General features: G+C 49.8%; 9 protein-coding genes across 9 annotated transcripts; 4 read left to right on the top strand and 5 right to left on the bottom strand.

Annotated features, from left to right (window-relative positions):
- Positions 1 to 1,361: 1,361 nt before the first annotated feature.
- N7511_004063 (uncharacterized protein) lies at positions 1,362 to 5,238 on the bottom strand (the record flags this gene model as incomplete). The annotated part of the gene is made up of 3 exons (XM_057126488.1): positions 1,362 to 1,548; positions 1,603 to 4,566; positions 4,616 to 5,238. 3 exons carry the CDS (start codon positions 5,236 to 5,238, stop codon positions 1,362 to 1,364), a joined length of 3,774 nt encoding a protein of 1,257 aa, XP_056985378.1.
- A 508-nt stretch (positions 5,239 to 5,746) lies between these two features.
- On the top strand, positions 5,747 to 7,212 carry N7511_004062 (ubiquitin C-terminal hydrolase 37; the record flags this gene model as incomplete). Its single annotated transcript, XM_057126487.1, has 6 exons — positions 5,747 to 5,872; positions 5,923 to 6,017; positions 6,069 to 6,168; positions 6,221 to 6,402; positions 6,451 to 6,629; positions 6,680 to 7,212. The coding sequence occupies 6 exons, from the start codon at positions 5,747 to 5,749 to the stop codon at positions 7,210 to 7,212; spliced, it is 1,215 nt and encodes a 404-aa protein (XP_056985377.1).
- Positions 7,213 to 7,883: 671 nt separating this feature from the next.
- N7511_004061 (putative oxysterol binding protein (Orp8)) lies at positions 7,884 to 9,420 on the top strand (the record flags this gene model as incomplete). Its single annotated transcript, XM_057126486.1, has 6 exons — positions 7,884 to 7,960; positions 8,024 to 8,051; positions 8,105 to 8,199; positions 8,253 to 8,322; positions 8,379 to 8,438; positions 8,488 to 9,420. 6 exons carry the CDS (start codon positions 7,884 to 7,886, stop codon positions 9,418 to 9,420), a joined length of 1,263 nt encoding a protein of 420 aa, XP_056985376.1.
- A 488-nt stretch (positions 9,421 to 9,908) lies between these two features.
- On the bottom strand, positions 9,909 to 13,748 carry N7511_004060 (condensin subunit YCS4; the record flags this gene model as incomplete). Its single annotated transcript, XM_057126485.1, has 5 exons — positions 9,909 to 10,079; positions 10,126 to 12,513; positions 12,564 to 12,705; positions 12,753 to 12,876; positions 12,926 to 13,748. 5 exons carry the CDS (start codon positions 13,746 to 13,748, stop codon positions 9,909 to 9,911), a joined length of 3,648 nt encoding a protein of 1,215 aa, XP_056985375.1.
- Positions 13,749 to 14,145: 397 nt separating this feature from the next.
- Positions 14,146 to 15,740, top strand: N7511_004059 (serine/threonine protein kinase CDC7; the record flags this gene model as incomplete). Its single annotated transcript, XM_057126484.1, has 4 exons — positions 14,146 to 14,398; positions 14,457 to 14,901; positions 14,952 to 15,012; positions 15,063 to 15,740. The coding sequence occupies 4 exons, from the start codon at positions 14,146 to 14,148 to the stop codon at positions 15,738 to 15,740; spliced, it is 1,437 nt and encodes a 478-aa protein (XP_056985374.1).
- Positions 15,741 to 15,849: 109 nt separating this feature from the next.
- N7511_004058 (ubiquitin-specific protease OTU1) lies at positions 15,850 to 16,833 on the bottom strand (the record flags this gene model as incomplete). The annotated part of the gene is made up of 1 exon (XM_057126483.1): positions 15,850 to 16,833. The coding sequence occupies one exon, from the start codon at positions 16,831 to 16,833 to the stop codon at positions 15,850 to 15,852; it is 984 nt and encodes a 327-aa protein (XP_056985373.1).
- Positions 16,834 to 17,450: 617 nt separating this feature from the next.
- On the top strand, positions 17,451 to 20,224 carry N7511_004057 (putative RSC complex subunit (RSC1); the record flags this gene model as incomplete). The annotated part of the gene is made up of 5 exons (XM_057126482.1): positions 17,451 to 17,590; positions 17,641 to 17,803; positions 17,853 to 17,921; positions 17,975 to 19,240; positions 19,298 to 20,224. The coding sequence occupies 5 exons, from the start codon at positions 17,451 to 17,453 to the stop codon at positions 20,222 to 20,224; spliced, it is 2,565 nt and encodes an 854-aa protein (XP_056985372.1).
- A 1,104-nt stretch (positions 20,225 to 21,328) lies between these two features.
- On the bottom strand, positions 21,329 to 21,736 carry N7511_004056 (uncharacterized protein; the record flags this gene model as incomplete). Its single annotated transcript, XM_057126481.1, has 1 exon — positions 21,329 to 21,736. The coding sequence occupies one exon, from the start codon at positions 21,734 to 21,736 to the stop codon at positions 21,329 to 21,331; it is 408 nt and encodes a 135-aa protein (XP_056985371.1).
- A 574-nt stretch (positions 21,737 to 22,310) lies between these two features.
- N7511_004055 (uncharacterized protein) lies at positions 22,311 to 22,726 on the bottom strand (the record flags this gene model as incomplete). Its single annotated transcript, XM_057126480.1, has 2 exons — positions 22,311 to 22,458; positions 22,518 to 22,726. 2 exons carry the CDS (start codon positions 22,724 to 22,726, stop codon positions 22,311 to 22,313), a joined length of 357 nt encoding a protein of 118 aa, XP_056985370.1.
- Positions 22,727 to 23,604: the final 878 nt, after the last annotated feature.

Here is a 23,604-nt window from a genome sequence, read left to right as displayed (position 1 = left end):
AACACGTCAAATGACAAAATGAGCCTCTCTGACCAGGAGAAGACTCACATCCCTCAGTGCCCACGCATGGGGGAAGAGTAGAAGCCACAAAGAGGACCTCGGAGGTCGCCAACCCGCAAAGCCATTCATGACCCCAATCTTTAGCGTAGACTGACCGGACGAACCGACCAGAGAAGCGTTGAAGACCTCTCCCCTCGAGTGCCCCCCTGGACCGTAGAAAATGCAAAGTGATCGTGGGACATGTAACATGGTGAGTAGCAAGTTCACCAAATGGCCCACGCCCAACCGCACACTGACCACAGCAGAAACCGGCGTCGATAACAAGCACCTCCATACTGAGTAATCTGGTGCCCATTTCCAGTGATGAACACTGCCCACGAAGCCCACGCCCACAGAGCCCATGCTCACAAGAACAGACTCCTCAGAATCAACACCCACACAGACATCCCTCACCCGCAAGCCCATGTACCTGTCCACTAGGAGGAGCCTACGAGGACAGACCCATGGGTAGAGGGGGAGGGGTGAAAACAGAGGGGGAGAGGGGAAGAGAGAGTTGAGGAAGAGAGAAAGAGAAAGGAGAAGTTCGTGGGGGAAGAAGGTATTTATGCAGCACCTGCCCTCAACCCTATTGCCTAATCGGGAAATTGTTTGATATTGGCCAATTTCCCGTATCATACGCTTCAATACGCCCTTCAATACGGACTTCTTCGCCTTTGCTGCCTGTTTTTTCTATTGCTGAGGGTGTTTGCCATGCTTTGATTTCGTGAATGAATGAATGGTGCCAGGTGAGGTTATTCATCCACAGTGAACTCTACCCAGGTCAACTTTACCCAGGTGAACTTTTACTCATATCAACTTTTATACCCAGATCAACTTGATCCAGGTCAACTTATCACCATATCAACGTTTATCCAGGTGAACTCTACCCTGGTCAACTTTACCTATATCAACCTTGCCCAGGGCCAAGTCATCCTGTCCTCGTTCAACACTTGATAAGTCTACACCTGAAGCACTGCAAGAGCCATGTAATATAAAGTAGATCCATGAGTTATGGTAGCAATACAAACTAGAATAAAACATCATCCAGAAAGACTCCATCCAACCCCCCAAGCTTCTATACGTAACCAAACCCAATACCAACTTCGTCGTCTTATTCTGAACAAAGTCCTACCCCAGATGAACAGACGGCAGTCTCATTAGTTATTGGACAGAAAGCAGAAAGCGTGTTGTAGATATCTGAGATGAAAGACAGTGCTAGCGCCGCTGCAATGCAAACGAGTGGGAGAAAAAAAAAGAGAACAGCATAAATCACAAAAACGAATCATAAACGAAGCATCCAGAAATACACCACATTAATCACATCATTTTGACTTGCCGGATGGCGTTGTTTGAGAGGAGAAGGAGCAGAACTTGTCCTTGATCGCGATCACTTCGTATGTACCCTCGTCCGAGGTCTTGATGGTCTTGATGTTATCGTACGAAATGTCGTGTTTGATGTCAAGGACTTCGGACTTCTTCCCCTTGGCGGCGTTGGAGCTTCGGATGTACCTGCTGGTTGTTAGTAAAAGTGAAGAAGAGACAATACTCGAGGATATGACTTACGTGAACTCGAATGGTGGTGTACCCCAGAACTCAAAGTGGAGCTCGGCTTCTCCACCCTCGTGAATGTCCACAATAGTGGTCTTGCCCTTGCTGATCCTCACGCTGGGCATCGGGTGGATGACCTTGGTGATGTCCTTGTGGGCTCGGCACTTGCCACTGGCACCGTCACTAACTGCAGTGATGGTGAAATCACCGGGGCGTTCGGCAATACGGCGGAAGTTGGTGTTGGGGGAAGAAGCCTTGCGCTGGGCACCGTCAAAGGTATAGAACACGTCGAATGGAGCGTGGCCTGACAGTGAGAACGAAAGACGCTCGCCGACACAGTAGTCAACCTTGGACTCAAGCGGGATGATGGTGGGGACGTCGGAAACGGCAACCCGCACAGATGAAGAGTCTAACTCGGTGGTTTTTTGACATCCGCGAGAGTCACGAACCTTGTGGATACTGACGACATGTTGGCCCAGATCGAGGTGACGACGAGGAATGAGCAGGTTGTGACGGTTGGTGTTGATCTTGGGAATGGTGACAATTTCCGGTCTAGCGGTGGAGTGATGCTTGATGGTGATCTCCAGAGAGAACGGAGGGACTCCTTCCAACGTGATGGGAACGGATTCCTCACCGCTGACATCTTCCTTGCAGAACCCATAGACGTGACCAGGTGAGTCAAACTTGGCGGATGGGAGTGGATTCACCTTTTGCGTCACAACCAGCGGGGTGCTCCGAGAGTCGTGGTTGTAGAGATTGTCGCCAACCTGTGTGAACTTGTAGCTGTATTGACCAGGCTCTGAAGTATCCATCTCCATTGAAGTGGTATGGAGAGCAGACTTGAGGGCTCGGGGCTTGGCTGAAGATGTGCCACGATCTGTCTTGCGTCGCTGCTCGTATTGTAGATTATACGGAGGGTTGCCGGACAGCCGAAGCTCCATGCTATCATCATCACCTTGGCAGACCTCTGTTTTGAAAACCTCCTTGGCAGCAGAGACGGGAGAGCCGTCAACAGCGATTATCTGAGGTCGAGGGATCCAAGAGATCTCGAACTCGTTGGCTGTCTGTTCCACGGTACCTGGGCAGCCACTATCCATGACTCCAGTGATCTCATAGAGACCTTGCTTGTCCACGTTCAAGACGCTGTTCTCTTCCCAGAGAATCTGCTGGATTGGTTCTTGGTGCAAGTCGACATTCTTGTAACTGATAGTCCAAGGTCGTTCACCTTTGAGTCGCACCGGGATATCAATCTTGGAGTCTTGCAATGCCGACACGGTTCTCTTCTTGTCGATCTCACCGAAGGAGACATGTGGTGGTTGAGAGCGAGCTTGGATCTTGATGCTTTCTTTCAGGGTTCGTTTGCAGCCTGACTTGTCCTTGACACTGGTCAGAGTCATAGTGTACTCGCCTCCACTAACCAGTTTGTCCGTTCTGATAGTGGCTGCATCGACATCGGAATCCAAAGTGAGCTTTTGCTTCTTGCCGTTGTGGAAGATCTCATATTGGAGGGCCCAAGGTCCCTCTCCGAGGAAAGATACGTCCACAGCGACTTGCTCTCCAAAGCAAGCCCGACGCACTCCGGCAGTTCCAACGAAATGGGCCGATGCTGGAGGTTTGACGTCCTGCTCGAGCACAGGTGTCTTGTCCCTGAGAGACCGCGGCGAATAAACAGAGTCCTCAATGTCCAGGAAGTAATAGCGGTAAAATCCGGCTTCCGATGGGGTGAAGTCAAGCTGTGTGCGCACACTGTCAATTCTTTGAGACTTGGTTTGTGTTGCACCTTTGGAGCTCTCAACGCTGTATCGGAGAGTGAATGGTGGAGAACCAGTCAGATCAATGTCAACCAGCAATCCAATAGCATTGTTGGCGCAGCGGTCAAAGATCTTCTCGGCCTTAACTGCAACCTCAGGTTCAGGCGGGTTTTGCAGGTAGCAGGACGAAGGCTCCAAAATTTCTCCAGAGCAGAATTGGGTGGAAACGGATGACAGAGAATACACTCCAGGCTCTTTGATCTGATGAACGTGGTCAATGGTCTTCTGAGAAAGAGTCTTGATATCCTCTGTCTCTTGATCGTCCCCAGTGTAAGAATAGCTAACGGAGAAAGGTCCATCGTCGTAATATCCATGTCCAGATGAATGGAATTGGAGTGGGAATCGAACACTTTTTCCTTTGGCAACCCGTAACGGATTCTGGGCATTGCAGTCATCAAAAGACAGACGCGGACGTTCATGAACAGAGAACTGGTACCACTGGGATTGCGATTTTGTAGATGGCCGGTCCGATTCCTCAAAGATTGTGGAATAGTTGGCGATATTGCCAGCAGCATCATGAACTTCTTCGATTGTATAGAACCATTCTCCACCGACATTCAACGACTCATTCAGTGGGACCTCAATCTTTTGACTCTGGGCCCACGAGACATCGGGTTGGTTGATACTGAATAATGGGCCGGTAGTTCTCTGGTTCAGTAACGGGGAGCGCAAATTATCCGGTTGGATGTTGAGAACCGAAAATCCACGATCATGGTTATTGACCTGTCGGCTGTATTTGATTTTCAATGGAGGAGTGCCCTCCACTTCCAGGGCGAAGTTGGACAATTCTCCCTTGCACTTGTCGAGATGCGAGTTTTTGATGAACGCACGCGGGCAGGATACCACCAGAGCATCAACAGTCTTGGTATGAACATCAAGTTGAGACTCGTCCACCACCCGCTGAAGACGGTAGATTCCAGTCTTGCGGATAGGAATTTGCAAATCCCGATGAAGCTGACCAGGAGTGTGCTTTTTCTCCGCCTGGCGTTTGATATTCTTCAATTGCTTTGTCGGAATCGTGATGGTTTCATTCTCCCCGGTGTGAAGATCCATGCGCAGCATTTCGATCATGATCGGGTCAGTCTGGTTGACACGGATTGGAAGGTCGATAATAGATTTTAACGAGTCGAGGCAAAGGGCATTATGGTCCGGGTTAAGAACAGCAGATCTAAACCTGTTAGCAAGCAACTCAATGGCTATAATAAGGTAAAACTCACCCCTCTGGCAATATATGAACGATTTGCTTTCCGAGAATCAATGACGCATTATGAATTATATCACCTGGCTTGACCTTGCGCTCAGAGATGGACACTTCGCGGTCATAGGCCACCTTGACCAGTCCGGAAACCCACGCAGCCCATGGGATTGGGATACGGAACATCAAAAAGCCATTGCCTACCACATGGAGCAAGAAAAGAGCAAGTGTGGTCGGGAATGTCCACTCTAGCCAAGGTATGCGTAGAGACTGCAGACAGAACAAGAAAACCAAGTCAATGAACATCCATTTCACGAGAAGCCCTGTAGGCTCGTTATCCGATTCGGTCCACGATTCATACAATCGCCACGCATGTAGGGCGAAGTAGAAGCCGACCACATATAGTCGTTGCGTGGGTGCATCGACCGTGCTCTCCGGAATCAGCGGCGCATTGGTGCTTGGGATTGGAGCCGGTCTGGGTGCCTTGGTAGCGGATTTCAGCGGCGATTTGGTCGGCGATCTTGTACGGGTGCCCCGCGATTGCGATCTTGAGGGAGTAAAGAGCTTTCTCCTTACTGCTGGGTCTCCTGGGTTCGTTGAAGGCGTCTGGGGAAAGGCAGACGCGAGGAGGGGTGTGCCGTTCATGGCATGCTGTGGTTGCCAGAGCGAGGCCTTTCGAGGGAAGAAAAAGAAAAGGATCTAAAGCAGGATCCAGGTCAGCTGAAAAGACCTTTTAGAGCAGGTTGAGAAGCTGTGTCAATAAGATGCGCCTATAGCTGCCAAGTTGGAGAATGAAGGGAAACAAAAAAGTGAAGTTTGGTGGAGACGCGGGAAGCGCGTCGGGGGAAGCTCGGTCCACTAGACGACATTCTCCCATACTCTCCCATACATCTCTTTGCGTAGATCTATTGTCTACTATCCACCTTTAACTGTGTGTGTTGTCTGGGATTGGTGATCAGTGGTCAATTTATTGATCCCAATTACTTCTTAGCTCGGTTCTTTTAGAGAGTTTTTGTCCTCCGTCACACCTTATTGCGCCGTATTTAATCACCATTGGATCTCCAGCCACTTCGTTATTCCAACTGATCTTATTTGCCCCGGCCAATCATTGCCAACCTTTGCAAATTGGCTTCATTACATTCCTCTTAGAGCCATGGGTCCCCGGGCGAAACGGCGTCGGATGACAGACCCGGACGATGAAAGTGATAACATCTGCCAGGCTGCATCGGCTTTGGAGAAAGACAGCTGGAATGGATTTTGCGAGATAGAGTCAGAACCGGTATGATTCCTCAGTTGCCTACATACCTGTACCGACTGACGGGCTTCTAGGCTCTATTCAATGTGATGTTGCGGGAATTTGGCGTCAAGGGTGTCCGAGTACAAGAAGTCGTCTCCCTTGACGAAGAGATGATGGCCTTTCTCAAGTATGGATTTGACAAATTCTGTACCAGACTTCATCACTAACTGATACATAGTAAGCCTGTTTATGGTCTAATCTTTTTGTTCCGGTGGCGCGAGGATGACCAAGGCAAACAAGAAGCCAGTTGCCCTGATGGCATATGGTTTGCCAACCAGGTGAGAGCCCTGACACTATCTAAATCAGGGTTGTTCTTTACTAACAAACAAGACTGCAAATAACGCTTGTGCCAGCGTGGCATTACTCAACATTGTGAACAACATCCCAGGTATTGATTTGGGAGACAATCTACAGTCTTTTAAGGAGTTCACAATACCTTTCACCCCAGCTCTACGTGGAGATGCCATCAGCAACTTTGAATTTGTCAAAAGAATCCATAACTCCTTTGCCCGGTATGTCAATACCTCCCAGTTTCTTTAAGTGGGATCTGACTCTGTTAGGAAAATGGATATTCTCAACTCAGATCTACAGCTCAAGATCGAAGCTACGGCCAAAAAACATCGCTCCAAGGGCCAGGATGATGACGAAGACGATGCAACATTCCACTTTATTGCCTTCATGCCTGTGATGGGTCAGCTGTGGAAATTCGATGGACTCGAGCGACAGCCCCAATCACTCGGTATGTTGAAATCCAACGTGTCGAATGACTCTGCTAAGACCGGTCGACAGGTGAATGTTCCAAAGACAACTGGTTAGAGTTGGTCCGGCCAAATCTGCTGACCCGAATGGCTGCCTACGAAGAGGAGCAGATTGAATTCTCGATCCTGGGACTCGTGCGTGACCCTCTACCTGACCTCATCAACTCTATGGCCATCAACGTGCGAAGCCTGGACATTCTCCGCCAACGTGCCCTATCCCTATCACCTCCTGGAATTGATCTCTCTTGGGATCATCTCGTTCTTGGTCCTGATCCATCCTTATGTCTCACACGAGAAGGTATCGATGCGGCGGAACTTCCTGACAGGGTTCAAAAGTGCCAATCATGTTCGGCGGGGGAGTTACAGGAGTATCAGCAGGAGCTTAGCAAGGATCAGCAAGAACTCCGAGTGCGCATTCGGGAAGAACAACAGTCACACAGGACAGATGATGAGTACGCCGCTGGACGGCGGTTTGACTACAGTCCAGCAGTGCGAATGTGGCTTCGACTCTTGGCGCGGAAGCAGGAGCTGCAGGAGCTACAAACCGCCCTCGTGGGCAACTGATTGGCCGATGATATACCCGTGGAGTCCAATTTCAGTCCCCATTCCAGTTGCTTTCTCTGCTCTCCGCAGTCCTAGGTCTTTTCACACACTTGACAGGCTGGGGTCAGTCCAGCAGATATGGCCCAGGTCAGAACAAGGTCAGAACAGTACTGTATAGAAGTTGAGAATGGTGTATGTAGCTTGCCGCTATTGTCCAATACAGCAACCGCTTACTGTCTACATATCCTGTCCACATGGTCTATTCCACTTTGTGACCATTTGCAGTATAGTTAAGCCCTGTCAACCCGCCCCGGTGACGTAGTCTACACCAGCTTCAACCTTGAAAAGGCCCAAAGAGACTTCAACGAGAACTTGAACAAAACACAAAGAAGATAAACCGAAAACCCCACCGTCCCACTGGGCAAAAAATAGTTCACACGTCACCGCCTCGTTATCGAGTTCCCCCAAAGCTCCCTTACCTCCTTTCTTTTCTTTTTTGTCTTTGACTCTATTCTTGACGCTGTTGAGATTGGCAATTTGCGACTAGCGAATCCTCCTCATCCTGATTTCGGCATAACGCCCGAGAATACCCCCTCTCTCCAAACCCCCCTACGGGCGACCGATTTGCCACATCTTCTACTCAACAGAGCGTTCTCTCCTCAACACATATCTATCGCACTCTACCGTTCACCATGTCGACGGCTACTGCGCCCGAAAAGGCCCCAGATGACTCCTCCAAGCTCAAGACTTTTCTCTCCATCCTCCGGAAGTATGGCTCTTAGGTCGCTCCCCCCGCACCGCCGTTTCTAGGCGCTAACAAACTGGTTACTAGGTTCGTGGGTGTGGCGGATATCGCTTCGGTTCGCTTTTCACTGCCGGCGCAACTGCTGGAACCGAGACCGAATCTCGGTAGGTCATTGCTGTGCTCTTAAGTGTGGAGTGGGAGGCTAACGGGTGGGTGTTGAAAGAATACTGGCATTACTTGGACCGACCGGAGACCTTTGCGAGGTCAGCAACGCCCATATTTGACAGACGCTCATGTGCTGACCCAAGAGCTACAGCATTGGCAAGTCGGATGATGAGTTAGGTCGTATGTTGGAGGTGTTACGGTTCTGGTTCACAAAGGATCTGGTATAGTTCCCTGTGTCGATTGCCTGGAACAGATCGCTAATCTACACTTCACTCAGAAATACATCAAGGGCAAGCCGTGCAAGCCATACAACTCTACTCTGGGGGAATTTTTCCGAGTGAGGCTCTCTGCAAACATCCTATTGGTTTATCGCTAACTCCCTCTAGTGCAGCTGGGATGTTAGTGACAACATTCCCGAAGAACAAAACCTCCCCGGAATCAGCGCGTCGAGCGTCCAAGATGGCGACGACAAAGTCAAAGTCTGCTACCTCACCGAACAGACATCCCACCACCCCCCAGTCTCCGCCTTCTACATCGACTGTCCCGAGCGGGGAATCACCGCGCGCGGCTTCGACCAAATCAGCGCCAAGTTCACAGGCACCAGCATTCGCGTGAGCCCCGGCCAACACAACCTTGGAATCTTCGTCAACATCGAGAAGAGAGACGAGGAATACCAGTTGACTCACCCAGATGCTCATCTCGGTGGAATCCTACGGGGTGCGCTGGCCATCACAGTCGCCGATACATGTTATATCACTTGCCCAAAGACAGGTATGAAGGCGATCCTTCAGTACATGGAAGAAGGATGGATCGGCCGATCACAAAACAAGATGGAGGGTGTGATTTTCCGCTACAACAAGGACAAAGACACCGTGACAAGAATCAAGGACGTGCCAGAGGGCGATATCATTGCCCGCATCACCGGGTCTTGGCACGGCAAGATATACTTCACTGTGGCAGGCAGCAAGGACGCCCGTCTGCTCATCGACATCACTCCTCTCTTCCCCGTTCCGAAGAACATGCCTCCCACCGAAGAACAACTATCTAATGAGTCCCTCAAGTTCTGGGGCGACGTCACAAATGCCATTGTCGACAAACAGTTCAGCCAGGCCACCAAGTTGAAACAGGACATCGAGGAACGGCAACGCGAGCGTGCCGCTGAGCGCAAGGAACAGGGCACAGAGTGGAATCCGCGTTTCTTCACTGGCGCCGTGACGCCGCTGGGCAAGCCTGAGTTGACAGAGGAGGGACAGAAGGTCTTACAGGGCATCAAGTCTGGAGAGTTTACCTTGACAGAAAGTACAGTGAAGGGTGCATAGATGACTTGGATTATCTTGCCCCCTTGTTCCTCGGCTTGTGCAGTTCACAAATGTGGCGTATCTGGCATGCGACCCATTACACACTCGGCGTCTGTTTCTCATTTTCTGCTGTGTTTATTTATGCCTGGTCTGTGTTTCTGTTACTTTCTTCATCACATACTTAGATCTTGCGCACCTCTCTTTTCTTAGAACTCTGTTTGGGCGGCTGCTCTGTCGGGAGTAGATGGCCGACGGAGTGGTTGATGAGTATTGCAATGAAATCATTGCATATCCTGCACCTTGTGTTTCCCAGAATGAATATAGCGAAAGAATTTTGCTGGGCTAGTTCGGTTGGTAAAACGTAGACAAGATACGTATGTACATGGGATGAATGATGGAAATTATGCATTGCTTTAAAACCCCCTCCCCCCAAAGACTTGACCGACAACGCCAAAATTTACAGACCAGACCCAAATCATCAATTACATCAACACATAAGCTCTCTGTGATTAGGCTGCCACACCGACGACCTTGAACCCGGTACTGACGGTCTTGGTGATCTCCTCGTTTTTGTGTGGCAAAAGGGACAGAGCGTAGGCGACATCGTTCCACTGGCGTTCTGTCTCGCAGCGAGGAAGTCGAGCAGCCAATTTGTCGGCTAGCTGACGAGCGTGTTTTTCCTGAATATATTAGCGAAGTTCATCAATAGTTTGGGTGTGATCTTACCTTCTCGACAAAGCCTATCAAGAATTTGACAATGCGACGGAGAGATGCCTCCTCCAGGTTGCGCTCGGCACTCAAAAGACTGAACATGTCGACGAAGTGGTTGTAGACTGCATTGTCCTTGGTTGCAAGTTCAGTGAAGAACATGCGAGCCAGATCCGCAATCTTCTTGTCGTCGTCCTCCAGACACTTGGCCATCTCGCCCAGCTGACCCTTAACCTTGACTTGACCAGCCAGAATGAGGAAAGTGAGAGTCATGAGACATGTTCGCTTGACAGAATCGTCGTCATCATTCAAACGACGGTAAAGGAAGTCAGTGTTCTCGTCAATAAGGTGATTGAAGCAGACAGCCATGTCGCCCAGGGCAATCACAGCGTTACTACGCACAATGGGATCTTCGGACCGCTCCATGATGGTAATAAGAAGGGGCAGGTTTTTCTCGCAGTACTCTGCAGAAACGCACATAAGCTTGGCCAGGCACAAGGTGGCGGAAGCCTGAAGATCACGATCCGGGTAGGCATTGTTATTGGCCAAGATTTCTGTTACAAGAGGACCGAACTTGGCCAAAAGCGAGTTCTCTCCGTAAAGAAGTTCACGCTCTCGGATGTGGGCCATGGCGTCCTGGAAATCATCCTCGGTAGTTCCGCCGATGAGGTCAAGCTCGTCCTCGTCGGTGTTACCTTCCTTTTGAGGGGCGGAGGCAGCCTTGTTCTTCTCCTGTTCAACCTTGCGGCGCTTGAAGTCGAGTTCGCACAGCTCCAAATGAACAATCTGCTTGATTGCGATGTGACCAACAACGTACAGCAGCTGCGAAAGTGCTGCAGAGGCTGGCTTGGGCTTGGATCCATGTCCTTCGGTTGATGCTGTTCCAGGTCGCTCTTCTTCTTCGCCATCAGCGGCGGAAGCATGGGAAGAAGGTGGGCGCTGTTGAAGGTGTGGCTGGAAGACGAATATTGTTTTCCGCCGAAGAATGTCCGAGCAGAGTACATCGGGGTGCTTGGAGAGAGTATAGACCGCATTGAGCGCGTGCTCTGCGACTCCATACCATTCCTTACTGTTTGTCTCGATTTCGAGCATGGCAGCAAGCTTGACCAGCACAGAGTGATCACTGGGCAGTTTGGTGACTCCGACCTCTTTTGATTTGGCTTGTCGTCCAGGAATCATGCGTCGCAGAGCGATACAAGTATACTTGGCGAGCACGAGGTCGGACTTTCCATGACCACTCAAGCCAATACGTAACATGGCTTCAATTTCCTTAACCACAACCTCAGGGTCTGCCAGAGCTAGCATACCGAGTACAATAATGGAACCCCGGCGCTGGGTCTTTGAGATCTCCTTCTTCTGGATACCATAAACCTGCCATAACTTAGCGATGACTGCCTCCGATACATTTCCAGCCTTCATCATGGTGCTGAGCAGTTGCTCAAGACATGTTAACTCTGCAGGTGTTGCACCAAATGTCAGACTGATCATGTTGCGGGCAATGTAGTTGGCAGCGTCGTTGGGACTAAAAGAGCCCGGTGCATCAAAAAAAAGGCCTTTGTAGCAGTCAATCAGATGAGTCTGAACGCCCTTTCCTTCGTCACTGTTGCCCTTGGTCCAGATAAGACGGAGCATGCGACGAATTCCACTGCGGGCCGTTTCGATCTTGTACGCGTCAAGGACGACAAAAAAGTCCATGGCTTCGATAACCTCGCTCTTGTTCCGCGAAGACAGCAATTGCGAGACAATAGTAGAAGCTGAGTGAAGTACTTCAATAAAGCGGATGGCCTCGTTGTAGTACTTCCTGGTTAGCTGGAGTCGTGTCAACAGCTCAGAGGTCGCAGCCTGTTCTTGGGCTTTTTGGATGGCCACAACCTTTTCTTCTTCGGTCATTCGGGGAGCTTTCGAAGGTGAGTCGTCTGGTAATTGTGTTGCGTCGTCAAGTAGTTCAGGATCGACCTGTGTCATGTCACCTGCATCAAACCCAGGGGTCTCGGCAGGTCGAAGAGCGTTTAATTCGGCATCAACACCATCGAGCCTCTCGTTCCACTCCTTGTATGAAAGCTGTCCGCCGTGCATCACACTGAATGGGTGCGTAGAGACCAGCTTAGACAACAGCTTAATCGCATTACGTCGGACATTGCTACTCTTGTCCTCCAAGCTTCGAGCTGCCAGTTGAGCCGCGGACTGACGTCTCTTCGGGAATTTCTGCTCCAGATCACAAATTCGCATAAATACTTGAATTGCACGGCAGCGGCAATAAGGGTTGATATCAAGGAAACGCTCTTCCAAGACATCGAAAAAGGCGTTGATCTGAGTTTTGTAGTTGTCGCTGGGTTCTTCTTGTCGGCTGAGATCAGCAATGAGGTTTCCACAGACCTCAATGACTGCACAACGGAGTGTATATGCCTGTATTTGTAAGTATAAAAGCATTTAAATTTCTTATTGGCCAAAATTACCTCACTATCAAGCTGCTTTGCCAAAAGTGTCATTTGCTTGATGATCAATCTGGGGGCAAGCTCAGACAGCTTAATAATAAATGACGAGACAGACTTCGGTCCCCTTGTGTCATTTGAATTAAATTCTTTATTTCCCAGCTCCCTAAAGGTTGTCAGTAAGAAACAAGACAAAACAGCGGATGGCATTACTTCAAGATTTCATCGGAGAGCTGCGGGTAGTCGTATTGTTCTGCCAGAATGTGTAGGAATTCGGCCATGGGCTCAGACAAGTGCTCAAAGTACGTCAAACTTTGTACAATCGATGTTTGGGCTCCTATATCAATGTTAATTTACCTGGGCGAGAGCATGTCCGTCAGACCTACCAAATGCATGACCGTGGTGTTTGACTGCAATACACAGAACCTTGAAGGCGTGCATGCGAATAGCCATACTCTTCACCCGTTGCTCACTCTCAAGTACCAGATAGATGGTACGCGTGAAAAGATTAATAAACGTATCACGATCTGAAGTTGTGAGGAAGATGCGTCCAAGCTTGAGCTTCATCACCTTGCACATGGTCTCCATGGAAATTTGAATCTGCGGTGTCCAGTCCCACTGTCCGTCCTTCGCCGATTTCTTAGACTTGGGTCCTCCTCGTCGCAGTGGAGCTGCGTCGGCGGGCTTTTCGGCTGCTTTAACCTCAACAGCAGATAGACCCCATTGTAGGAGGAATCCGTACATTTCCAGTAGCTGCTTGTGGCCCTGGATGGCATCCTGTTCGTCGGACTCCAAGTCTCCATGGATGATGTCGGCCTCGACGGAGAGACCTGAAACAACCAAATCTAAAAGCTTGCTCAGGGATTTCGTAGGAAGGACCGTGGAGTATCTGCAAGTGTAAAAAGGTTCGTCAGAGTCGATTCCTGGCGGGCGAGAGCCTCCACGGGAAAATTGGGAAGGGACCGTTGCGCACTTTAGCAAGAATTGGAGTGAGTCAAAAACGGATGCTTTCGTTAATCCTTCAGGGTTCTCTGCCACCGCATCAACAATCGGGTTCAAAACATTGTCAATCAGCGCAGGCGAGATTGACTCGGGATCCGATTCGCAATCCAGCAGTTCCGGGTCTGCATCCGGGGTAGGGAGTGTCGCGGGGTCACTCAAGTAATACTTGAGTGAATCGTTGATGTCGAACTGGCTCCTGTCCTCCATGGTTGTTGTTGCGAAGAGATCAAAGCGGGGAGGAAAGTTGTTGATAAGGCCGATTGTTTGGCTTTTGCCAAAAAGGGCCGATCCTTACATAATATTATGTAAGTCGTCATAATTTACCGCTAACGCTGCAGCTTCCCCTCCTTACCGCCTTGTATCGATCGATCTGCCAGCCATTCTGGGCTCTTTGTACTGTCACCGCGCGTTTTGCCTGTATACCTACCGCGTTTGGCTTATTTTGGCAATTGATCTTAGAAAACAATCAAACTTCAAGGCACCTCCACAAACACAACATACACACGCAACGACCTAGACCATATCCTTGACCTTTCAAGGCCTTTCCGAACCAAAGTTACGACCAAACCCTCCTCATACTTGCTCTCGGGAGCTCTTTCAAACCATGTCGGCCCTCCGCGCCGCCCCAGGTGTTTTCGAGTTGCAGCGCAGCAGCTCATTCCAGGAACCACAAGCGGTGCAGCCCCAATACACACTAGCAGAAGAGGATGATTCAGCTGCTCAAGGTGCGGCACCTCAAGAGGAGAGCGAATTTGAGGAAGAAGTGGACGAATCCGTTCGAGAAGATATGAGAAAGCTTGAAGATACCTTTCCAGGAATCTCGGACAGGTTTCGTTTAGTGAACCGGATTGGAGAAGGTATGGTTCTATCTTTTTTTTTGGCTTGTTGTCATGTTTCCTAATGGGTAATCTATAGGAACATTTTCTACAGTGTACAAGGCAGAAGACCTACACTATGACCAATACCAGAACGACTGGAACATCTTTGACAAAGCACAACAAGACACATACGACAGCCCTCCATCGAAGCGGAGAAGAGTGCAAAGCGACTCAAGCGGGCGAAAAAAGGCACGATTTGTCGCATTGAAGAAGATCTATGTGACGAGTAGCCCGCTACGGATCCAGAATGAGCTGGAGTTGTTACATGATCTTCGAGGTTGCGGGTCTGTCTGCCCGTTGATCACTGCTTTCCGGTTTCAAGATCAAGTCGTTGCCGTGTTACCCTATTTCCCACATACAGACTTTCGCATTCAGTACCGAACGTTCATGGTAGCAGACATGCGCCACTACCTAAGATCTCTGATGACTGCATTGAACTCGGTACACGAACATGATATTCTCCACCGTGATATCAAACCAACGTTAGTTCATGGTATTCACCTTGGTTTTCCTGAATACTAATTTCTGTCAGAAACTTCCTCTACAACCCAGACCTGAAAGAGGGTGTTCTAGTTGACTTCGGTCTTGCAGAGGTATGGCTCTCACTTCTATATTACGACCCGCATACTAATAGCTTTAACAGCGCCAAGGCTCAGAATACACTAGCCCATGTCTCTGTACCCATCAAAGCTATGTCCGCCGGAGCCGGATACTCTCCAGCTACTACTCCAAGAACCCTCCATCGTCTGGATTGTCAGCCGGCTACCCCAAGAATGACTCACGGCCATCAAGACGAGCAAACCGTGCTGGTACTCGAGGCTTCCGTGCCCCAGAAGTCCTTTTCAAATGCACGTCCCAAACCACAAAAATCGACATGTGGTCTGTTGGTGTCATTCTCTTGACGTTGCTAGGCCGTCGATTCCCCTTCTTCAACTCGGCAGATGATATTGATGCGATGATCGAGATGTCAAGCATCTTTGGTACTCGCCGTATGAAGACCGCAGGAGCCATGCACGGGCAAATCTTCGAAACAAACATCCCCACCATCGGAGAGAAAGGCTACAGCTGGGAAAAGCTGGTGAAATGGTCAAGCTGTGTGGAGGATTTGACAGAGAGCGAGGAACAGGCAACACGTCTATTATCAGGCTTGATGGAACTGGACCCGTCCAAGCGCCTTAGTGCCGCAGATGCGCTGCAGCATGAATTCTTCACAAATCCCGTCCACCATGATGTTGAATGGGGTGGTAACCCTGAAGAGAGCGCAGACTCGGCGGAGGAAGACGAAGCGGAAGATGAAGCAGACGAGGTCGCTATGCTATGAGACCCGATTTATGTACGATATGTGATATCGATTTTGATGCCATACGCTATGCTATTCATACCATGCAGATTCTAATCGCTGCAAATGCATTATCATTTATTCTAAATGCTTAGCCTGCTTCGCCAAAGTCGTAATGTCCCGTTTCCGCTGCATGCTTGGTAGCCCCTCTCTCTCCAGTAAATGTACCGCCACAGATGTTGCACCGCACAGTGAATCCCGAAGTGTCGGTGTAGTAGTGTTTCCTTCGAAGAACCTCGCAAAGCTCCTTGGCTTTTTCCAACACAACAGGGTCGACAGCCTCGAAAATCTTCGTATCACCATCAGCCAAGGGGTTGGCGCGAGTGTACGGCGGAAGGGAGGGTGAAAGGGCGAGGACGTCGTAATGAATTCCTGAATAGACAACGATACACCGCGTAGGTGCGCCTTCGTTGAACTGGAACATTTTGAGAGTCTGTACGTCGATCGAGCAGATCTCGATGTTAAAGTATTCACTCATAATCTTGAGCTCGATGGCACCACCCCAGGAATCCTCGTTCTGGATCCACTGGCAATATTCATCCGGCTTCTTGCCTAGGATAGCTGCTGTATATTCTGTTGGGTTTGCTTGGATGGCGGCTGCGATGATCGATCGAAGCTCAACCATGGTGTCCATATCGCCCATTACTGCCGCGCCGACTGCTCGGAACAGACATGAGTTGTCGTCAGGCATGACGCGTAGGACAAAAGTCCCTGCATGTTCTGGCGAAGCGATCTCTGGTGGATCGTCGACGTTATTGGTTTCTGGCCTTTGCGACGACGTGGACGGTTGCGACAGAGTGGCCGGTGCTTCTCTTGTGGGTTCGCTGGGAGGTTTAGTCGCTTCCTTCGAAGCGACGATAAGTGACTCTCCGTTCAGCTTCACTCCTGTTTCTGAGATGGTCTGGTCTGGTTGGAAGCTGCCAAGCTCGAGGGGTTGGAGAGGGTATCCATATTTCACATCAAAGGCAGTTAGACCAGTCTTCTCCGCAATTTGGTTTTGGAGATCTTTGATGGTTGCAGTGTCGTCTAGGGTAATAGTTGACTGGCCTGAGGGCCCACGGACTCGGATTCTCATGATGCGATGAATGTGATATATGCGACAGAAGAGATGCAAAGGCGAAGAGGCGAGAGCCAGGGCGGTGATGTGTCCCTCCGATAGATATGACGATGCCGTGTGGGGTAGCTGTCGGAATGCCATGCAAAGAACTGACAAGACAAAGTCACTTGATCGCTGAGGTGTTGATGAGCTTAAGGACCTTTTGAACCAGTTCTGAGGAAATCTTGAGATCTGATGTCTGCAAACAGAGCTTCGTATACACAGTAACTGAAGTCGAACGAGTCCGCTTCAACCCATGTCAAGAGCCACAGTTGATATCAGCATATTTAGATCGAAATCCAATGGCAGCCATGTCAAGCATTACCACCTAAGACGATATACGACCATGAACAGACTGAATCCAAGACTGCAAAGCGAAGCAGTTCGAAAGGCGTGAAATCAGATTACCGTATGTAAGTATGTAACGTCAAAAGCTGGCTGACTCAGCAGTAGCTTCACGCGCTCGTAAAACATTCTCCGACTTCCCCTACGATTCAACTTGGGCAATTCGCTGGACCTTTTCTAGCTGAGCGCTCACCCAATTATTGCAACATCCAAGTTTGTGAGCTTTGCGTGGAAACGCGCCCGTTCCCGGCATGGAGACATCCGAGCATGAGTCGCATCCCCCGCGCGAGGAGCCCGTCAACTCCATCGAGGATGACGGTGTGATCACCCGAGAACTGTGGAAGTCGATGATGGATCTGGTCCTATCGATATACAACTACCGGGAAGACGAGTAAGTTGCTACCGTAAAGCTGTGTGAACCTTTGGTCTGACATTGTTCAGTGGCCATGATCCGTCGCGATTGTTCCATCGCAGTGTCAACAAGCGCTTTGTTCCGGACTACTACGATATAATTAAGGAGCCAATGGCCCTAAGTATCTTGAAAGCACGCATCAATAAGCGGGAATACACCCATTTCTCGGAATTCGTCCGCGACTGTGCCCTAGTGCGTCAATTGCGCCCAAATCTTCGGCTTCTGAACTAACTTTCTCTAGATCCCACACAATGCGCAAACCTATAACAGACCTCGATCACAAGCTTATGAGGATGCGCTGGTCATTAGGGTATGACACCCCCAGTGAAACAAATAAAAGACCCGATAAACTAACACTAGTAGGATGTTTTTGCGTCCGAGTTCAGGAAGCTAGCTGCGCAGGGTGTGATCTCTGCCGATGAGGCACAACTTCCCGATCTAGGAGAAATCCCTGAGGCTGACCCTCTACCCGATGATGACGAAGATGAAGAGGAGGAGGAACCGGAAGAAGACGAAGACGAGGACGAGGTTGAGATCGACGGCTCCGAGGATGAAGGTCGAAGAAGAAAGAAGCCCGGTCCCAAGCCCGGGTTCAAGCGTCAGAAGCCAGAGCCAGACCTGCGCAAGAAACGAGGTCGTCCTCCTCGCGTGGATACCCCCATGGAAACCAGGATCAAAACCATCCTCAAGGGAATCCGCAAATTCAAGGGTGTTGGTGGCCATTTGAAGATCACACACTTTGAACGACTCCCCGATAAAGCTACTTATCCAGATTATTACATGGAGATTAAGGATCCCATTGCGATTGACATCATCAAGCGCAAATCCAAGCGCAAGAAGTACAACTCGGTCGATCATTTCATGCGGGATCTTGATCTCATGTTCGAAAACGCCAAAACATACAATCAATCCGATAGCGAGATTTTCAAGGACGCAGTTGACTTGCAGAACGAATCACGCAAATTGGCCGAGCAAGAAAAGAAGAAGCCTGACAGTGAATTCTTGATGGAAGATGGCCGCTTCCCTTTGCCGGACGGTATTCTTCACCGCGGAGAGCTGTGGAAGGTTGGAGATTGGGTTCACATTCAGAACCAAAACGATGTGACCAAGCCGATTGTTGCGCAGATCTACCGGACGTGGCAGGATTCCGAAGGAGAGAAATGGATCAATGCATGCTGGTACTACCGTCCTGAGCAGACCGTCCATCACTTCGAGAAACACTTCTTCCCCAACGAGGTTGTCAAAACCGGACAATACCGAGATCATCGAATCGATGAAATTGTGGACCGTTGCTTCGTAATGTTCTTCACTCGTTACAGTCGTGGTCGTCCAAGGGACCTCGCGCCGGACAAAGAAATCTATGTCTGTGAGGCTCGCTACAACGAGGAAAAGCACAAGCTGAACAAGATTAAAACATGGGCCAGTTGTCTACCCGATGAGGTTCGCGAAAAGGATTATGAAATGGATCTCTTTGATGTTCCGCGCAAGATCAAGAAGATCCCCAGTCCGATCAAGCATCTTCTGAAGGATGACGCCAAAGAGACCGACGACCTGCCCCGACCGACATGGGGAACAGACAATGCACCCCCCGTCGTTGGCGCAGTTCACCGCCGGCCCCGCGATGAGAACGTGAGTTATGCTTCAAGTCAGCTAACAAAATGCCAACACACATCTAACCTTCCCTAGGAATCTCCACCACCGGAACCAACTCCATCTCCTCCACCTCCCCAACCCATGGCAGTCGCACCCCGCCAATCCATGGGCTTACGAGGGGCCCTGGGCAGTCCAAACACCGCAGCTGCCCTCCAAGCACGCTCACCCGCAGCCCCAATCGCCATCCAGACATCACCCGGACCCGGTGCCTCCCCAGCCTTCCAGGGCCAGATGACTCCTGCGCAGATGTACCAAGCATCCCTCAACCGGCGACCAAGCAATTTCGCAGCTCCGCAAACACCAGCAGGCTACCAGGGATTCCAAGCCCCTGTAAGCTCGGCCCAACCCACACCATATAACAACTATCCAGGACGCATGCAGGCCCCAGCCGCAGTCTACAACCCCAACGCACCGCGCCCAGTGGAAGTATTCCACCTCAGCGATGCCGCCAACGCCTCGATCCCAGAAGACATCCGCCATCAATTCCACTGCGATGACCTCGGCCGCGTGCTTTTCTTTTCCACCCCGCCCGTGGACTACATCCCAGCTTCTCCCCAGACACTCGGCCACTCCCTCAAGTATCTGGCTACGAAAGACGAACACCAGAAGAAGGTCGAAGAACGCAAGCGCAAGCTAGCCGAAGAAAAGAACGAGCGCGACGAAGAAGCCAAGCGTCAACGCGCCGATGTCGACTCCGCTCTCAAGACCCGCGTCGATGCTCTCACCGGAAAGGCTTTCGAGTCCCTCGTCTCCCGTGTCGTCTCTGGAACAGATCAGATCTACCAGGACCTCCACCACGACCACGCAGACGGCGCTCGTGCCGCGGACGTGAGGACGCGCGAGCGTGGTGTTCTCGCGGATCACTTAGCCAGAGTGCAGACCCGGCAGATTCAGGCTCAATCGACTGGCGAGGGCTTGGTCAATCTGAAGGGGAGTGCCATGTACCTGGATGAGATGTGAGTGCAAGGCAATGCAGAGGTGAACATAGTCGGGGGTTCGGCATGGTTTTTGTTATGAACTGGCGCATTTCTTTTTTTTTCCCTGGTTCTGGCGTCTTTCTGGCTGGGACTCCGGGTTTTAATGTATGATTAAGTCCGTTAGAATGAGTTTTCTACCGTGCTTCTGTTTTGTTGGACTATGTTTCATTCGTAGGGTAGTTTGGATGGGGTGTAGTCGTGGTTAGTAGGGTATGAACAGCTAAACTCCCGTCTATCAAGCATTCTCATTTGACTTAAGTTAACGTATAGGCAACATGTACATGTAACTACAAGATAACGTTATGAGGCCATGCAGAACTTGATGAAAGAGATTCAAACGACCTCAGTGGGCATATTCTGCGCTCTCGCGGCCACGTAGAATTCATTTCGAATGAAGGGTCACAGCAAGGCTCCATGCACTTGAAATATCATAATCGGCCTATTATCGGCCGATTCCCATTTCCCCTCTCGAATGCAGTGCAGACAAAGTCCGACCTGAATACTCTGGACAGCCTGCCAATTCCCCGCGTTTTCTCTTGGTATTTCATGTCTTTCCAAAGTGTCCTTTAAATCGCTCCCACACAAATCCTTCGCCAGTAGCTCGGGCATCTCATTGACTCGCTTCATGACTTCGGAGATGATGTACCGAACTGATGGCCAGTGATGTCTGTTTGCGATCAACTTACAGTATTCGTACGCAGATGCCTCCAGGCATTTACAAATGGTCTTGTTGCGCAATCGGACACGCTTGTCCTCTTTGCCCTCTTTGTAGTTCTTTGTGGGTCAGACTACTCTCAAGGACTCATCGTCTAGGTTCACGCGGGCAATGCTTCTTTGTTCCTCTAGCAAGACTTTGTGGATTCGTCAGTCACATCTCATAGTTCGGTGGGCCGTGTCCAGTTCTCACAGAATATCTTCAACTCGACTACAGACTCGATATCTTTGACTGCAAGATCCAGATATGAGTCTGCGTAGTTGAGAACGAGTGCTCTCGTGGCGTTATGGAATGCTTCTCGGTTCTGGAATACGTACGCTGCGGCCATGGGTGTAAGGTCCTGGAGAGACAGCTCTGATGGAACCCAATCGGCTAGCCATGATTTGCTTGCAAGTTCCAAGGCATCAAGCAAGTCATATATTTAATGGCAGTGGTCGAAATATCAAAGAGTTCCTGTAAGCCCAAGTTCTGAGGTGACATATCTTTCTGATGATGGATGACAGCACAGGTGTGCTTCATTACAATAGCGTTGTCTTCCGGCAGTGAGTAGGATGGCATCTTACCCATAGTACCAATCAAGTCCTGTCGTAGGTTCCAGGCTGGTGAAAGCATCAAAGAGAAGGGCTTTGAGGCGATCTTGAGGACTTGTGAGAAGACGCGCAACCGTAACTGCATCGGTCCTACGATGAGGATTATGTCGCCAGACGGAACAATCTCGATCGTTGCGCTGCACTGGGTTCTTTTGTTCCTGGTGGTCCTCTGTTCGCTGGGTTCGACCATATTGTCGGAGTGGATAGAGATTGAACGGGGAGGGATTGGAGATATAGATATTTAAATAAGAATCAGGTTGGAGAAAATTCAAGCAGGGGTAGGAAGACGGAGAAGGGAGAAAGATAAAGAGAGAATTTCTTGATGTTGAGACTGAATTAGAGGTAGCAAAGAGAGATATTCCGGTAGTCTGCGATCTCGTCTGGCTTGACGGTGAACCCCGTAGAAACTGATATTAGATGGTTTCTATACACAAGCCTGGAGGCGAGTATGCGGTTTCATTTATTGCTTTCCCCGATGTAAATATATCTTTCTCGGCTTTTCTCTCGTGATCTCTGGTCCATCGCCAACTAGGGCACAAGTCTGATAGGCGTAATGTTAAAGTATAACCGTAGATCTAGCCCGCTTAGGGCAAAAAAAGGGAAGAGAAAGAAAGTATAGTAGTTATATGCAAATCATTTGTATTAGAAGGAAAACTATCGATATTCTAACCTTGATCCTCTGTTCAAAGATCACTTTTTAATTTCAGCTCTCAGTAACAGCATCCTCGTAGATATATCAGCGCAAGAAGATATCCAATTCACAATCAAGCCGAGATATCACAAGGCAGCGAGCCACAGCAGTATCCATGACCAGCATCGAAAGCACCCTGGAAGTCAATGTTGTGGCAACCATCACTGGTTCTCCAGAGCTTGGCTGTGAACTGATAGTTGCCGCCACTGTTTTCCTCGAAGCTAGAATTCAATGTGAGCGACTGTATATTTGGTTTCCTGTCCGGGGTGTCTGAACTTACTAGACAGAGCATTCAGTGGTTGTGCAACCGTTGAAGCCACCATAGAGCCATCCCTGGTAGGTCGATCCAGTGGCGTAGTCAGTCAGGTGAATCTCCTGGGTGACTTGACCACCCTCGCCGGAGTTGTAGGCATCGGCTGCCAATTGGCCGTTCCAGGCAGCGGCGCTGCCGGCCAGAGCAAGGGCACTGAGGAAGCTGAGGACCTTCATTGTGGATGTATGGAGATTTAAGAGTGGAGGATGATGAAAGCTGTTGTAGTATGTAGAGAAGAGATAGTTGGGAGTTGATGGATGAAAGTCATTCAGACGGGGTCAGTCTGCCCTATTTATACCAATGTCTGCTGGAAATTGACCACTAGACTATATGTTTCAAAAGATAACTTGTTCACAGAATAGACACCTGGTCTTAGCTTGTCATACCGTCGTGGTCCTACTTTCTTCTGCACTATCAGGTGCAGTGAGAGATACACCGGTATCCCCCACTGGACGACTGGATTATAGTATTCTTCAACCGGTTAGAGCAGGGCAATGTAACCATATTCGATAGACTACTGCTGTAGCTAGGACTGCTAGTTAAACAGCTAAGACGGCCTTGGAAATTCCTCTGTCGAGTACAAGTATTGGACCCTGTTTCCTACTATTTAGTTCAGGGACCTGTTCCCACTTCCAACCGAGGGTTCCGCCACATGTCTCATCCGCGATTTGCTTGTTACACCCGCGACCAACCCAAATACTTTAAATAACTTTAATCGGTGGCACATGAAATCCCTGGTGGTTTCTAGGAAGACAAGTGTTAACATGAAATCCTATCTCCGATTGACAAGTTCCCTGTGGAATTCAAGGAGAAGCTATTCTGTGACCCTATATTTGGGCCTTGCTAAAAGCTAGCAGTGCAACACAAACACGGCAGATGGCTCTAGCGCTGACGGTGGCAATCTGCATGTTGGATATCCACGCGAGAAGACCCATATTCTACATGCAGTTAGTGGCCGCTCCCGTTTTTCCCTGGTGCGCATCTATAGAATGGAAATTAAAGCCGATATGAGGTACGATGGGATTTATGGATTGGTTTCAGTGGAAATCTTCAG

Source organism: Penicillium nucicola (genome assembly GCF_028828085.1).
Source record: "Penicillium nucicola strain IBT 29836 chromosome Unknown utg000003l, whole genome shotgun sequence".
Lineage (NCBI taxonomy): Eukaryota > Fungi > Ascomycota > Eurotiomycetes > Eurotiales > Aspergillaceae > Penicillium > Penicillium nucicola.
The sequence above is the reverse complement of the archived record's forward strand: the minus strand, read 5'-3'. Positions and strand labels throughout refer to the sequence as shown.